Consider the following 15,445-nt stretch of genomic DNA (forward strand, 5'->3'; position numbering starts at 1 on the left):
TCAGCAAGGAAATGAGGGGAAAAAAGGAGGGAGAAAGGGCTGAAGTGACAGGAAAAAGCAGAGGAAAGAGGAAGAGTGTGCAGGATGGAGGAGGACACAAAAAAGAGGAAGGACATTGAAAAGAGCGCAGAGGAGAAAAAAGGTGCCTACAGCAGGAGAGTGGTGGAGTACAGCAGGGGTCAGGGCAGAGGAAAGGAGATGGAAAGGAGGATGGAGAGAAAAGGCTTTTGTGGGGGTGGATGTGATGGCTTTGTGGAGCATGTGTCTCCAGGGTGCCAAGGGGCCCTAGTCTGGTGGTACAGGGGCGGAGGGAGGACAAGATCTGCTGCTGCTGCATAAGGGGAGGAGGAGGAGGAGGAGGATGGGCAAAAACAGAGTCTGAGACTAATCCATCTCTCCCTCTCCCCCCTCTGTCTCACAAAGACAAACTCCCTCAAATCCTTTTTACCAGAAGTCCTACTTACTGCAGTCAGTCACCCGAAAGGCAGTTGACATAACAACCTCCTGGGTACTCATGCCTGCACTCTGCATTGCCGTAGGAACTGACACTGTATAACGTGTACTGACTTGCTTAAGGCATAGATACCACTGACACCAGACCAAGAAAGTGTGTTATCTCCCCTCTTTAAATCGTTGTTGAGCTGGACAACAGCTTATGCTACTTAAACTCAATAAAGCTACAAGGTTAAACACAGAAAAGTATGTGTGTTGTCCTCTATTCTTCCTTAAAAGACCAGCTCTTTGTTCCAGTCTTCCGGCTTTCTGTTTGCTGTATTCAAAGGGCCCATTAAATGGGACGTGCGGGAAAGTAAATAAGCAAACTCACAGACAAACACACACTGCAGCACACACAGACATGCAACTGAAGAGTCACAAATGCGGGCCAACAGAAATACACACACTGGCCCTCCAACAAGGCTGCAATCATTGAAGCAGGGGTGGTGAGTGGGAGGGGTGGACTTTATGGGGAGTTTATGAGGCTTTATCTAGCAAGGGGATCATATGTGCGCGTACACACACACACACACACACACACAATGTGTTGTGTTGGATTCCATTCAAAGACATAATGTGGGCCAGAAACAAACACCCACACACATTTTTTATAGGACAGATGTATCATAGTAGCTACAGTTATAGCACCTTCCCTCACACCAATCGCTACCCTGTGTTACACACTAACATATGAAAAACATTGCCTCAGTCCAGCAACGCTGCTTCAAGTTCATCTTTGCCAACTTCTCATTAAAAGAGTCGTTTAAGAAATTGATGAAGGCATTAATCAGTGCAACTATTTTAAAGCTAAAGTAGGTCATTCACTTTGAATAGAAGTGAAGTCACCTTTCCCCGTGTACAATTTTTTAATAGTTCTGAATGCCACTTTCCACCATATTTTTGTACAATACATTAAAATTTTAAACTGCTAGCAAACAGGAAATTTAACAAACAAGTGACTCTCAACAATTTGTAGTAAAGATATAATAGGTTTAATATATAATAAAAATGAATTACTTCACCTAACGTTTTACTGCACGTAAATACATGTGGACAAATCATCCCCTCATGTTAATTTAACTACCAGTTAGCAACTGTCATATAATGTGTGACTGCTGTATGACCTCAGCGTGTGAAAAAAAACAATCTAATTCCAACCAAAACATACTGAACTTAGCACATCTATTGTCACTAACAGTTCACCAAAGAGTAACTACAGAGCTGTTTCCTTCTAGAAATCATCTAATGTGATTTTTCCACTTGTCAACAACTTATCAAGATGGACTTCATCCCCAAATGGCTGCTTGTAAGACACAGACAAGAGTGAGAGAGGGGGCAATGTGAGGAGGAGGAGGAGGGATCATGTGGGATCCAGAGAATCCTGCTCCTGGGGTTTCACCCTCTCAGCTCTCTGGTTTCCACTGTGCAGAGCAGACACCATCTGGCCAGTTGGAATGCTACCGAGCAGGGGGTGGAGGGGTTAAGGGAGTCTACTATCTTGCAGGGGGATGGGTTACAGCTGAGAGATGGACTATTAACAGTAGTGGTAATAGCCATTTAATGCCAGACTATCTCAACTCTTTTAAGTAGGAAAAAAACTGCACTCCAATTGTGGTGAGCAGTACAGAGACCAATGGGGTTGCTGGTCTTTCTGTGTCCTGTGCTTAAATGACTTAAAAGGCCTTAAACTGTTCACTTATTCAGGTTCAGAAATTCATCCAAAGAGTCTACTGCCTCTTAAGTCAAAAATTCAATACTGAAAATAACAAATAGTCACAGGTACTAGGCATGTGGTAACTTTGGAATCAGGTTAGGTGTTAGCCACTGTATACATTGTTATGCTAAGCTGTGCTAACCAGCTGCTGGCAGGCTTCATGTTGATGTTCCAAACAAAATGTTATCAGGCCTACTATCTTAACCTCTACAAGCTACAAGCTGAATAAGAATATTGTCCAAAATACATTTTCCTATATGATACAACTAGTTCCAGTATTGGCAACCGTTATGAAAGCAGCGACTTTGTTGTTGTAAAAACCATGCTGATTATTGAATCTAAATCTATGAATCTACTCTGTGAACTTGTCCACTTAGAATAAGTCCTTACACCCCTCTTTCTAATGAGTATTAGAAGTTTTGCTCTGTTTGTTTTGATAGTGATTCACTAATAATACACTGTGTGTGCGTGTTTTATTGATGAATGGTTCTTTGCAACATCTGTCACTCACATGGGCAATAAAACCCTTGCTGACATGCACACAAAGCATTACCCATAAACTCACTCTTTTGCGAAGATCTGCTTTGTTTTCAGTTGATAATGGTGTCAGATAAAATCTTGCTGTGGCACTGAGGTAAAACAAAAATGAGGTGCAGTATGGAGAGAGGCCTTGTGTTGCCCCTAAGCATGGAAACTATTATGAGTGCATCAAATGAAACTCTGAAGTATAACCATATGTTTGTGCACCATGCAAATATTACACTGGTTAAAGACGTCATTGAAGTGGGCCCTGTTTGCTGACCAAATAGAGTTAATGTCTTGGTGTTGAAGCTGGAAGCGGTCCATACTAACTGCTAGCGAGGTTTATAAATATGTCTTAGAGGAGATTAGCCCAAGGGTAACCCCTAGCACTCTTCCCCATGGAGTTCCTATTGCTCACTTTGTCACATCCCTTCTGCTTTGTATAAATATTTGTACTGCAGAACGTCTTGGCTGTGCAGCTGACATCAAACCCAACTGAGAGCTGAGGAGAGAGGACAGGTCAGACCTAGAGAGAGGGGAGTAGAGTGGGTGGATTTTGTGCCTGACTTTTTGCAGCCAAGTTTCACAGTTCAGCTGCTTCATGGTGGTAACATGTAGGTAATGATTACTACTATTAAGTAACATGCAGATAATGCTTTAATGGTCTATTCTTGCTGATCATCATGTCAGAACATATCAGTCGTGATAAATAAAAGCTGACTTCTTCATATCTTAGCATATGGTCACTCTCAATGTTACCAAGTGCAGAAATGCACAGCAGGAGAGGCTTCTATAAAACTAACTAACTGAAGATATTCTTCTATGTAAGTAATCATTCATAACTTACTACTTCACTGATACACAATACAAATGAAAGTAGGTACTTCCAAACAAAACTTGAGCAATCTATGCACAAATGTGCTTATTTTGTGCTGATCCCTTTTAAAGCCTTGTTAAAAACCCTAATTACCCCCATAAATTTAATTTCCAATTTGACAAGAGGATTTTTTACAACTCTTCAATTACTTCTCAACCTAGCAATACTCTGTGGGAGGTACATTGACTGAGTGCATAAGCTTTCAGCATTTTGACAGCATGCTGGCAGAACAGCAGCACAGTATACTGAGTAGAGTCCTAATGAGATACCTTCAACAGAAGGCAAAGTCCTCTGACTGCAGCCAAAAGTTAAACACACAGCTATCAGCGTTTTGGCAATGCTATGGTGCCATAGTCTCTGAGGTGAATCAGAAATGAGTGAGTCAATAGGGATGCTCATTCAGCTGAGGAAAGACCTTCTTAAAATTAAATGTTTACAGTGTCTATGAAAAGTATTCATCTTCCTTCAGTGGTGCAGCCAACTGATTTAAGAAATCACAAAAGTAGTTGGTTATTCAATACTTTTTAGAGGTACTGTGAATCCTTGCACTTCTTGATACTGTTTTCATGTAATGTCAGTGATCCAGAAAATTAAACCATATAGTTGCATTCTGTAGAAAAGAGGAAAAACAAGTCAATCTTTCAGTGCAGATCAAGACAAGTCCATGCAGCAGATTCCGCCATCCACCCGCCTCCAAGTTGAGTAAGAAGTTCCCTGCAGGCGAAACACAACACCACCCCCAGACTGACTGACACGAGGCAATGAGGTGAATGATAACACCAACCACATCCACACAACACTTACTTCTACTCAACAACAATGGGGTGACTGTCTTGTTGTCTAGCATCTTTACACAATCCAAAGAAAAGACAGGTAAAGAAATGTTTGATTATGTACTGTAAGTGAGACAGACAACCAGATCCACTCCCTCCTTTTGCCCCAGTGGCATTTGTGTCTTGTGTCTTGTTTCTGTCTTAAATACTGTTTATATTTTTTATTTTATGTCTCTACAAATGTAACACAAAGCAGTATATTCTGCTGATGAGCTGAAGAGTAACACAAACATGTGCTATCCTGCTCACAAACAAAGAGTACATCTAATCAAGTCATGCATCTTTTTCTGTCTTGCTCAACATCAGCTGGCTAAAAAAAGTTAGGAAACCTGTTGTGACACAGGCCAGAGAAGCATTACAGATGGCAAGCCTTGAATACCATAGCCCTCAGACATGAAGCTTCATTGACTTTCATGTTATGTTCCGTTTAAGAAAAAGCTGCTACACTTAATTACTAATTAAAAGAAACCGTTGCACTTTTGGGAAGTAAGTAGATAAATTAGGTGAATACGGAAAACATTTTTTGACACAGTATATTTTCAAGATGCTGTGTAAAAAAATCCCTTATCCACAGAAGTATTCTGAACACAAACATTTGAATACAGAGGGTGGTGGCAGGTGTTAGGAGCCATGCCTAGTAAAAATGTAAATGACTGCTCAAAAATGCAGGTGGCGCCTCACAAAGTGTAAAGTCATTGTGTTTCACAAGAAATCGAATAAATTTCATTCATCTCAATGTTTGGAGTATGCAAGCAATGTACAGTTTGCATAGACACTGATAAACATTACATTGATTCCAAACTATTCTTAGTCAATTTCCATAATGTAGTGTGCTGTGCCTGACAATTACAGTGAGCCCTGAAGCTATTTCAGCACTCTCCAACTTTTTATGACTTTGTTTTCACAGGTGGTTTTGCACAACACAGCCCCAAATGCTCACTCCTCTCACTGCAGAGGGACTGCTCGGGCAGGGTTTTAGATCTTGGCTGTCCACATAGGGCGCGCCAGCCATCCAGCTAGTCCCTGCCTGGCTGGTAGCTGACCTGTCCACGATTGATTTACCAAAATAAAACAGTGGGTGAAAGAATAAAACCTGCAAGCATGGATGTGCTGTAACTTGATATAATATACATAGATAGTTTTGACAACACCTGGAATTGTGAGTGCAGTTCACGTTGTTTTATGCAGAGAGAGGCACAAGCCTTGACAAAGCAGGGGATTTTCCATGTGCAAGATTGAACAGGCGTAGTGGTTAATAGTGTTAAATAAAAAGCCACTATTTCCTCTAACTTATTGTACTGTCACCGTGGCTAAGGAAGGAAAATTAGTAATACAATGACAGCTGGTCTGACTCTGTGCACGACAGCGTTTCAACATAAAGCATCATATCATGAGTGTGAGCTAACGTTAACCGACAAATGTGACTGTCACATATGATCATTTCCTTAAACACATATCAAATTTTTTCACTCGTTCACAGGAAGCTTGTAGTCAGCTGAAGGCACGTAGCAACATAGTAAGTTACAGTAACAGTTATGCTAGCTCACAACACTATATTAATTACACTGTTATAATATCATAAGCTGCACGGTTTTAAGTTAATGTACACAACATACCTGCAATCTTTAATGGAGGTCTGCTGGCATTCACTCAGGTGTTATTATGAAACACTTATTCAAACAAAATGCGACGAAAACACACTAAGCAGCACACTAGTTAGCTATGATTTAGAAAGTTGATAACAATGCTAACGTTAACCTGTGCACGTCACTCGCGGAGTCGGCAGTTAGCTAACGTTTCGCCGACAACGCGTCCTCAGGGTGAATGGAAAACAAGTCGACACTTCTTTAGAAAACAGCTTGGCTTTCAACACTCATCCTCCACCGAAGCTGAGGGGGGACGCGGCTCCGTCCTGCCCGGACAGTGGGTGCAGATGCGGCGGCGGAGAGAGAAGTGCTGCTAGCAGCTCGCGTCACTTCAAACTTAAAACGCTCTCTCGCTCCTGATTGGTCCAAACCAAACGCGGTGCTGCCTTTAAGTGCTCCTGGTAAACGCCCACTCCCTCTGATCGTAATTTCTGACACACAGTTATTAGCGCAGCGCTGCATTGTGAAATCTACAAAGTGTCAAGTTACGCTTGGAGCTTAGAGTCTACAGTTACCTTGTCAAAGATAATCATACTTGATTTATTTAGTTTTTGTTGCTGTCAACAAATCCCATTAATCACTAAAACGATGAATTAATTACTTGTGCTCACAATCATGTCTGTGAAAGCACCATCAGGGTGACATGTGTCACTGCCACGAAAAGTCTGACCTAGATTTGACCATCACTGTTTATAGACCACCACATAGATTTCCTTATCAAAGGTGTGACCATTGTTCTCTCTTTTGCTTTGTATAGTGAAAGTGAAAGTCAGTGGGCCTGTACAAGGCAGTTTCTTTATTTCCCAGACATCAACATTATACCACAGCTGACAGTATAGTAGGTCAATCTGTCAGCTGATTGAATACCAGCTCATCAAATTTGAGACAAGGCACTGAGATGTAAACCCACAAAGAAAAAGAGAAAGACACCATAAAGCCAGTGTTATTAGCAACCTCTTTCTTTATTGTGGTTTTACTGTCACACTACAGAACACGCACTTGATTGATGTTATGGATTTTCCTACACACTAGACAATAAATGCAAAACAGCCACTGTCTGCATCTACAGTCCTGTAGCTGTCTGTCCAGCAGTGTGCACTGTAAAGGTTCACGTTAATGTTGCAGCACCCCCTGCTGCTCACATGACATCAGATGATCAAATTCCCTGAGGCGCAAGAAATAGATTTTGGATTGTGAAAGTGTAACTGTATAGCACTGTTATTTTTATTTTACTCATGCTTTGTTTATGAATCATCTCTGAGGGGTTAAAGCCTCCTTTGATTTTTCATACAGCACTTTGTAAATCAATATCATGTATGCATGGGATTTAACTTGATTGCATTCATGCCTGACACTGCACATCTGCTGCATGCATATGTGAAATTGGGTGTATGGTCACGTATGGGACTGTGTGATATGTGAGTGTGTCTGTGTTTCTACACGTGTGTGAGTAAGAATTATTAGTGTCAAATAACGAGTAAGAATGATCAATCTTGAACTTGCCCCCAATCAAATTCATGTATTGGTGTCATTTCACTAGAGGAGGTGTGACTTGCCTGTTGAAATACCCAGCAACTCTGCACACTCACACACACACACACACAGAGAGAGATACACCAACTGATATTTGGATATACAGAGAGTAATTTCTGAAGTGCTTCACACTCAATTTTCCGTCTTGTCAAATCTTTTCTCTGCAGTGGAAAGTCTGAACCCGTGAAATAAGTGACATCCACATGATGAATGTATTTACAAATGGAAATGTTTCTTTATTTCTTTCATTGATTTATGAGTGCGTATTTTTCGGTTTGTCGGTTTATATTTTTGAACCCAAATTCATGCAGTTTGCTGTCGACCACTTTGGTCCCTTCGTCTTCACAACTCTGCTATCTCTCTGTGGCGTGTTAGTTAGGTAGCATCAAGCCCACCTGTAAAAAAAAAAAAAAAAAATAGAATAATTTAATTCCACTTTAAAAACTGACCTAGAGAATGGTGGGCTTTGAACACACAGCAGGAGTGTGAAGCGTCCTGACAGGTGGTGATATTACAGTAATCAGTACCTTGTCTGGCCTCATATTTGGACACATCCAGTTGTACAGGTAGTAATGAAGGCTCTTGTCACTGATGCTAAACTTCAGCTTCTCCAGGAAATACATGTTATCCATCACATCGAGAGCACAGAAGATGTCAAAACCTTTCTGTTGGTGAGGGAAATCAGCATCACACACAGAAAACCAAATCATAGCTTTGACAGCTTAGAAAGTTTCCACTAGGTTCATTAACTATAATATGTTTACATTTACTTTTAGTAATTTAGCAGAAGCTTTTATCTAAATCTACTTAGAGCAGCTGGATAGTGTAGCACTAGGGTCATCACCTCTGTTCTAATCCTTAGGCAAGACCTCCTTACACTTACCCTGCCTTGTACCTTGTATCTCACTTGTAAGTTGCTTTGGATAAAAGCGTCTGCCAAATGACTAAAGGTAAACATATCATTAATTATTAGCCTGGCTACCTTTGGTCTATCATTTTAGGCCATTTGAACATACACATTTACTATATTGATCCTGTCAAATCCCTTGTGCAATTGTCAAATAAATAAGATTGTAAATAACACTTACAGATTTAGCCAGGACCAGCGTGTCCTCCACGAGGTCGACTGGGTCTGTGGCAGTACAACCAATGTAGAGAAGATGAGCCTCTCTCAGGCCAGTGTGAACTGTGTGATTCAGCACCGTGGAGGCGACGTTGTAGAAACTCACTACATCTGTCAGTGTACCATCGTGTCCCTGTTGTGTGGCGGGATGGGACAAATCAATTCTTAACCTCTGCAGCATAATATGTCTTTAAGTTCAAACTGATGAGTTGTTTATTCTCCACAGAAATTAAAATCTGAGGTACTGTCGTTGATAAACTGTTTAGTCAAACCTTCACCACGAAGGTGTCAATCACATTCTCCCGTGGCAAGAGCCAGTGCTCTACTTCCTGCGCTGTCAGGATGGGGCTGAGGTGAAACCTGCAGAGGTTTTTCTGGAGTAGTGAATATATCCCTTCAACGTCATCTTTGGTCATTGGCTGCAGACCTGGTGTCTTTGTCACCTTGGAGAATGAAGAGAAATTAATCAGGACAGACAGAGAAAAACAATCAAATGTTATAGTGATATCTACTCAATCATCATTGTATTTTGCACACTATCATGGTCAATGTTGTTTATCCAATGCTAGACTAGTGCAGCAGTGGTACTAATGGGTTTGCACCTTTAGGTGGCAGCACAAACTAACCTCAGGCAGACGGTTGAGTTTGAGCGTTCTCTGCAGGTTCACCTTCAGTCTCAGACCTGGGTAGCTGACCTCGATCAACTTACGGAGATTCAGAGGGCGATGCCAGTAGCTGAAAGTATTATTTTGTTTATTTGAAAGGGACAGTATCAGAAGTAAGTAGGTAGGGACAGTATTAGACAGTATCAAATATATTTATGTATTACTGATGCATCTACTACTCAGTATAACTGAAGATTATTTGTTGCCTAATAGAAAGTGACACCCATAAACACATTGTATTCTTCACTTACAGTTTCCTTTGTATAGCTGAATATTCATTGACAAATAAGCAAATAAACAGATTCAAAACACAAAGCTAAGAAATCACCAGGAATTGGTGTAACTTTGGCTAAAATGTGTTCACATTAAAAGGCATTAGCTCACAGCAAGCTTAAAAGTGATAATTGTTGCCTTTAAATCACATTTTTCACTGTTTAGCAGGAGCATCTACCTGCAGGAGCTTAGTGGCGTGGGCACCACTACTCCAGCTGTGTAGACAGCCAGGCTGACACCCTGCTGGTTAACCCGTCTGGTGAGCTCTCGGATCAGAACTGGAGTCATCCGCTTGAGACGCAGCTTCTTGTGCACACACAGGAATTTGACCTGTACCACCCGCTTCTCCCTGAAGAACATGTTTGAGCATTTGCAGGAAAATCGTTACAGTTTTGTTGCCAAGTGCTCTGAATGTTAATAAGATTTCACATAAACACATATACGCACATATTTATGTAATACTCACGCCTCATATATGCGGATATTTGCAGGAACGGCAGCAATGAAGCCCACTAACTTCTTGTTGGCGTCGACTCGTACAGCACAGTGGCACTGAGCCAGCCAGTTAGGAGGTTGCAGAGCCCTTAGGAGGAAAAAATGACATTTGCTACAATCTGACTTTGTGAATAAATGTAGGTGCAGCTGAGAAAACTCTGTTTAAGTGCTATGTGTAGAAAGACCAGATTGAATGGGTTGCATCCTGTAACCTCAGGCTCAAGAACCTGTGAAAGTTCCTGGTTACAATTAACAAAATTCAAAAAAATACAAAGATCAGATGCAAAATGCACCACACTGGAGCTCACCATTGCAGGTACTCCAGAGAGAAGTTCAATCTGATAGTGTTGTCATCTTCTTCCACGTAGTTCTCGTTCAGTAGGGTGCACAGCTCTTTCAACTGAAATAACAAATGGAAATGCCTTGACTTTGTCAGGATCTGAGTCAGTTATTTCTGAACATCACAGTAAGAAATGTTTGCCAATGTCAACCTACTAGACAGAAATATGATGCAGTAAACATTACCCATCAATTACTTTACCATTGTAGGGTTGCTCAAGTCCAGAGTATCCCAGGAGAAGCCTTGAGGTAGAGAGTAGGGTTCCTTACGGACACTGACCACATTCTCTACTATTGGGCCATGAGTTGTAATGCTGTCACCTGACAACACAAGTATAAAGACCAAAGATTTTACCACCAAAATGACACGTGCTGTACATAACTATTTTACATCAATAGTTTATTGATGGTAAATAGTGTACGTACTTCATTTAATGATTTTTTTCAAAAGCTCTTGATATTTCTCTAATGACAACTGAGAATAACAGAGCTGCTTTGTACATTCCTGTATTCACGTGATGCTGAACCCTAAGACACGCTTACTATATGTCTGGACCCTGTGGGATCAGGGTCATCATCTTTAGCAGCCTCTAATGATCAGTCATTTTTTGATTTGCCTCCTCATTTTGTATTTGTGCTGTATAACTATTTTGTTGGTAGAATACATCAGGTCAACAGTTTGCAGGTCATGCCTGTGTACAACTAAAATGAGTCTGACAGACATTATTTTTACATAATATGCTGCAAACAGTCCAATGAACATATTTGATACTGACAGGAAGAGTTCACTTACTCACTTTAAGGCAGAGAGTTAATATGAATGAGTCCGTACTACTCTCTTATCTGTCTTTTCAATATCAAGCCACTGCCAGCTGCTAGTTATCTTAGCATAAAAACTGGAAACAGGATCTTCAAATCCACCTGCCAGCATGTCTAAAGCTCACCAACTGACATTGTAGCCCGTTTAGTCTGTTAAAAACTGGGGTCTTCTTATCTCATATTAAAATGTCAGCGTTTCGGTTCATGTACTGTCTAAGTTTGAGCCAATGCTTGTTGTTTTTAGAACATTTGAGCAAAGCGTTTCTTACCCAGTCTGGGGACAGGTTGCGTTTCCCAGAAGCTGTAGGTGTATTTCATGGCCTCCTCCATGGTCTTTGGTAGACCAGAGCCCAGGGAGAAGAGGTGGAGGGCTTTCTGGATCTCCTGTTGCTTATTCTCTGATAGAGTCTGCAGCTAGAGCAAAAATAAAAAAATAAATAAAATGAGAGACACACTTTGTTTCATTTGTGATATACATCAAATATATCTGAGGACAAGCTTGGAGTGTACCCATAGTTACAAACAAGTGCTCAAATATGACTGTACTACCATGGCAAATGGGTCTTTGGGTCCCTCTGGCCTCCAGGCATCTTTCTTCTTTTGCTTCTTTTTGTTCTTCTTTGCTCTGTCACTATTGTCCTCTGTTTGCATCTTATCACTACAATGACAGTGTTACGCACATTATGTGTAACCCTCCATATTCATTCCTGCACAACATATATATAAATGTATAAATTATTTTCCTAAAAACAGAGAGCAGTGGTATACTTACGTGTTTGAGTCAGACATTGTAAACTAGTGCAAGTCAGAGACGCTGAGGGTTGAACCCGGGTGTGATCTGAAATATTTGTGGCTTTTCGGCTCTTATCTCAACAAGCAGCGAGCGTTGAGGGGAGGAGAGTGACCGCCTCAGCTACCCAACCCAGCTCCCACCCAGCCAATAGATAACTGAGAGCAATGCTAACAATTAAATATAACTTCTCCCAATCTTCATATGTCAGACAGCTGCTGGATAGAGCCGTGCAGCAGATTAAAGCTTATAACGGTTTGATCCGGGGACAAGATTTAATTGGTTGAGGTTGTAATTGCTGAGTTTCCACAGCCCTCCATTTGAAGTGTGATACTTTTTTTTTTCAAAACTTAATAATACATTGCCTGTCCAAAAAAAAAAAAAAAAAAAAAAACACCACCTGGATTTAACTGAGCAAATAGGTAAAAGCCTCCTATTGGATAATTACTGTATAGATGATCATGTTTCCGCTGTCAACAAGTTATTTAACACTAACTAACTGATGCAGTGAGTAGCTTCTTCGAGTTTGTGATCAGCAATCATGTAAATGTTTGGTGAATAATAATAATAATAATAATTGGTGTTTAATAGCAATAGTAAGAGCATTTCCACATGCACAATGCAAGTGGAATGAGGGATTGGGACTAAACAGCTGTGTAGCTTTAAGAAAACCACTTGTCAGTGAAGCTAATCTGAAAAATAAGGCTTCAATTTGTTAGGAAACATAAAGATTGGAGCAATGGAAGAAGGTCATGTGGTCTGATGAGTTCAGATTTACCCTGTTACAGAGTAATGGGCGAATCAGGGTAAGAAGAGAGACGAGGAAGTGATGCACCCATCATGCCTAGTGTCTACTGTACAAGCCTGAGAGGGCAGTGCTATGATCTAAAGAAAACGTGGACGTTTTTTCTGTTTTTTTTTCTTTGTGTTGGTAGGAGGGTTTTTAAAAAAACAAAATAGCTAAGGGTCTTGTAATTTCATCTCGTACTGGATTGATATTTATTTCACTCTTACCTTTTGAGAGTTGCTGTTTAAAAAAAAACAACACACAAGCTTTTGTTCATCAGGTCCACCTCCAGCTACAGTGCTTTCAGCTTTCTGGGTTGTTTTTTAGGCAGCACTGTATTTTAAAAAGGGGTATAAAAATAATAAATACAACTAATAGTATTTTATACATTTCCTGTCTCTGTCTTTAGCTCAGGCAGCAAAACCACACCACCACTGTCTGCCAGCTTATGCAATAACCAATAGCTGTACACAGAGGAAGGTCTGTTCAGTAGTTCCCATCTCACACCCTCTCCCTGTGGTACATTGGCTAATAATAATTGTGACATTTTCTGTATTGTGCATCCTGTACTTTCTATGCTATACCCCAGGAGAGGTTTACTGTACTCCCTGTGGATTGTGTTTCCGCTGGGAAGCATCCTCAAGAGTACTGAACCTTTTGCACCTAATACATGTGTGTAACCGTTTGTGCTTTAAGGATCCAGTCACCTTCGATCTAGGCATTTTTTAAATTGAAAGTTTGGCTTGCATCTATTTTTATCTCTTAATTATGGTTCTACTGTAGTATTATCCTGCTAGTAAATGCTAAATGTCAACAGGAGAAGGATGCTACGAACACCTGTCATCATTCAGGGTGAAGCTATCAGAGACAATGCAGCAGCAGAACTTGTATAACTGGCAAAGCTCCTAAACAGTTGCTGATTTGATAATAAAGACGCAGATGGCAAAAGAGGGGAAGTAGATCGTGTTCCTCTGGAGGCACAGGTGTTTGAACATTATGTAACACACTACATGTTCCACCAATTACTCGTCATTGGGGCACTGACTGACCTCTTTTCAGTACTGCGCTATAGAGGAAGTCTCGGGATGTAGGCAGCTGGACCAAACTGATGACACATTCGGCATCCCGCCCATGATGAAGATGAAATGAATTTTGTAATCGAATAACACGCAACACATCTGTGATGAGCTTATTCATTGTATAAATCTTGCATAAATTTTTGTTTTGTGGTAACGGCGTCCTATTTCTATTTATTTATTTGAATTTGAAAAAGACTTAATTTCCTCCTAACCTCATTAACATTTCATCTTCCAACTGAGCTGGAGACCTCTCGAGTTAATGTGTGAGTCTCTCAGGTTTTTCATGTGAAAAGAAAATTACCAATTTTGTGGAGAAGGTAACTAATTACGTTTAAATGTGTTATTGATTTGAGTTTACCCGTGGTGGTTATCACGCTCCACACTCTAATGCACTGGCATTATCACACATGTGCATTTGAATTGTATTAAACTACAACTGCAGTTATAACATGTTTACCATAATCCCTAAAAATGTCCTCAATAACAGTGCATGTGGTCTGATCCAGACCAGTAGATGGAGCAAAAACATCTGCAAGACACCACTGTTACAGGCAATCAACAGCAAACTGCACTGTGGCAATTTGTAGCTCTCTGCTTCGTTGACGGGGGGGATAACCAGTCAAAGATATGCTCACACACACACACACACACACACACACACACACACACACACACACACACACACACACACACACATACACACACACACACACACAGAGTCAGCACCATTACTAATCTGTAAATAGATATGTACTACTGTGATCTCTTTGCTGAACACGATCCTCCTCGCTTTGCTTCAGATTCTCTTCTTCTTCCTCGTCTGCCTCGCCTGTGTTGGTGTCGTAACTCTGTTGTTTGCGCGATTGGATGAATGAGCAACAGTCTCTGTGTCTCTGTGTGTCTCTCTTCCTCTCTGCTGACTCTTGTCTTTCCTCCCTCTCTCTCTCTCTCTCTCTCAGCTTGTTTTTCTGTCCTTGCCTCTGTCTCCCACTTATGTATTTCTTTATCTCGACTTGATTCTTCCTGACAGCCAAGACTGTCAAATAAGTCATCACAGTCTCCAAATGTATGCAGATTTTTAAATCACCGCATAAAGAACGAGGAGGCCATTAAATATCTGTTTATCCTTTTGAATTGGCCTTTTTATGTGCTTATCCTCTTTTGTTTCCTTTCTTTCTATCTTATCTTCTCTCTTCTTATATTTGTTTCCTTCGTTGTCAGGTTAGTGGAATATAGATATAGTAAATAAATCATAGACCAGCAGGAGCACAACTAGAATAATATAACGTCCACGTGAGGGGGTTTATAATTTGCAGCACTGTAACACTGTAAAACCGTGGCTGAGCATCTTAACATACAGTGTTGAACTTGTCATCACCATTTTAAAGTTTAACCATTTTCTTGTTTGCACTGGGATATGTTCAGTATCCTCCATCCTGGGAACCCCGTATTGCT

General features: G+C 40.7%; 2 protein-coding genes across 2 annotated transcripts in view; both read right to left on the reverse strand.

Annotated features, from left to right (window-relative positions):
- LOC113156214 (supervillin-like) overlaps positions 1–6,403 on the reverse strand; it is a 39,598-nt gene extending 33,195 nt beyond the window's left edge. The window contains exon 1 of the mRNA XM_026351177.1: positions 6,058–6,403. The gene's annotated coding sequence lies outside the window, so the exon portion shown is untranslated. The remainder of the gene's footprint in view (positions 1–6,057) is intronic.
- Positions 6,404–7,831: 1,428 nt separating this feature from the next.
- On the reverse strand, positions 7,832–12,197 carry LOC113155866 (glycylpeptide N-tetradecanoyltransferase 1-like). The gene is made up of 12 exons (XM_026350588.1): positions 12,107–12,197; positions 11,884–11,992; positions 11,604–11,748; positions 10,718–10,836; positions 10,485–10,576; positions 10,148–10,264; positions 9,860–10,030; positions 9,370–9,478; positions 9,016–9,186; positions 8,709–8,876; positions 8,148–8,285; positions 7,832–8,015 (listed from the first exon to the last, which is right to left on the reverse strand). The coding sequence occupies exons 1-12, from the start codon at positions 12,121–12,123 to the stop codon at positions 7,992–7,994; spliced, it is 1,380 nt and encodes a 459-aa protein (XP_026206373.1). The 5' UTR covers positions 12,124–12,197; the 3' UTR covers positions 7,832–7,991.
- Positions 12,198–15,445: the final 3,248 nt, after the last annotated feature.

Source organism: Anabas testudineus, chromosome 19 (assembly GCF_900324465.2).
Source record: "Anabas testudineus chromosome 19, fAnaTes1.2, whole genome shotgun sequence".
Taxonomy (NCBI): domain Eukaryota; kingdom Metazoa; phylum Chordata; class Actinopteri; order Anabantiformes; family Anabantidae; genus Anabas; species Anabas testudineus.

Coding starts and splice junctions, on each gene's coding strand:
- LOC113155866 (XM_026350588.1), bottom strand. Junction 10,031..10,147: donor AATATCCGCATATATGAGGC/GTGAGTATTACA, acceptor CATGTTCTTCAG/GGAGAAGCGGGTGGTACAGG. Junction 9,187..9,369: donor AACTCAACCGTCTGCCTGAG/GTTAGTTTGTGC, acceptor TCATTCTCCAAG/GTGACAAAGACACCAGGTCT.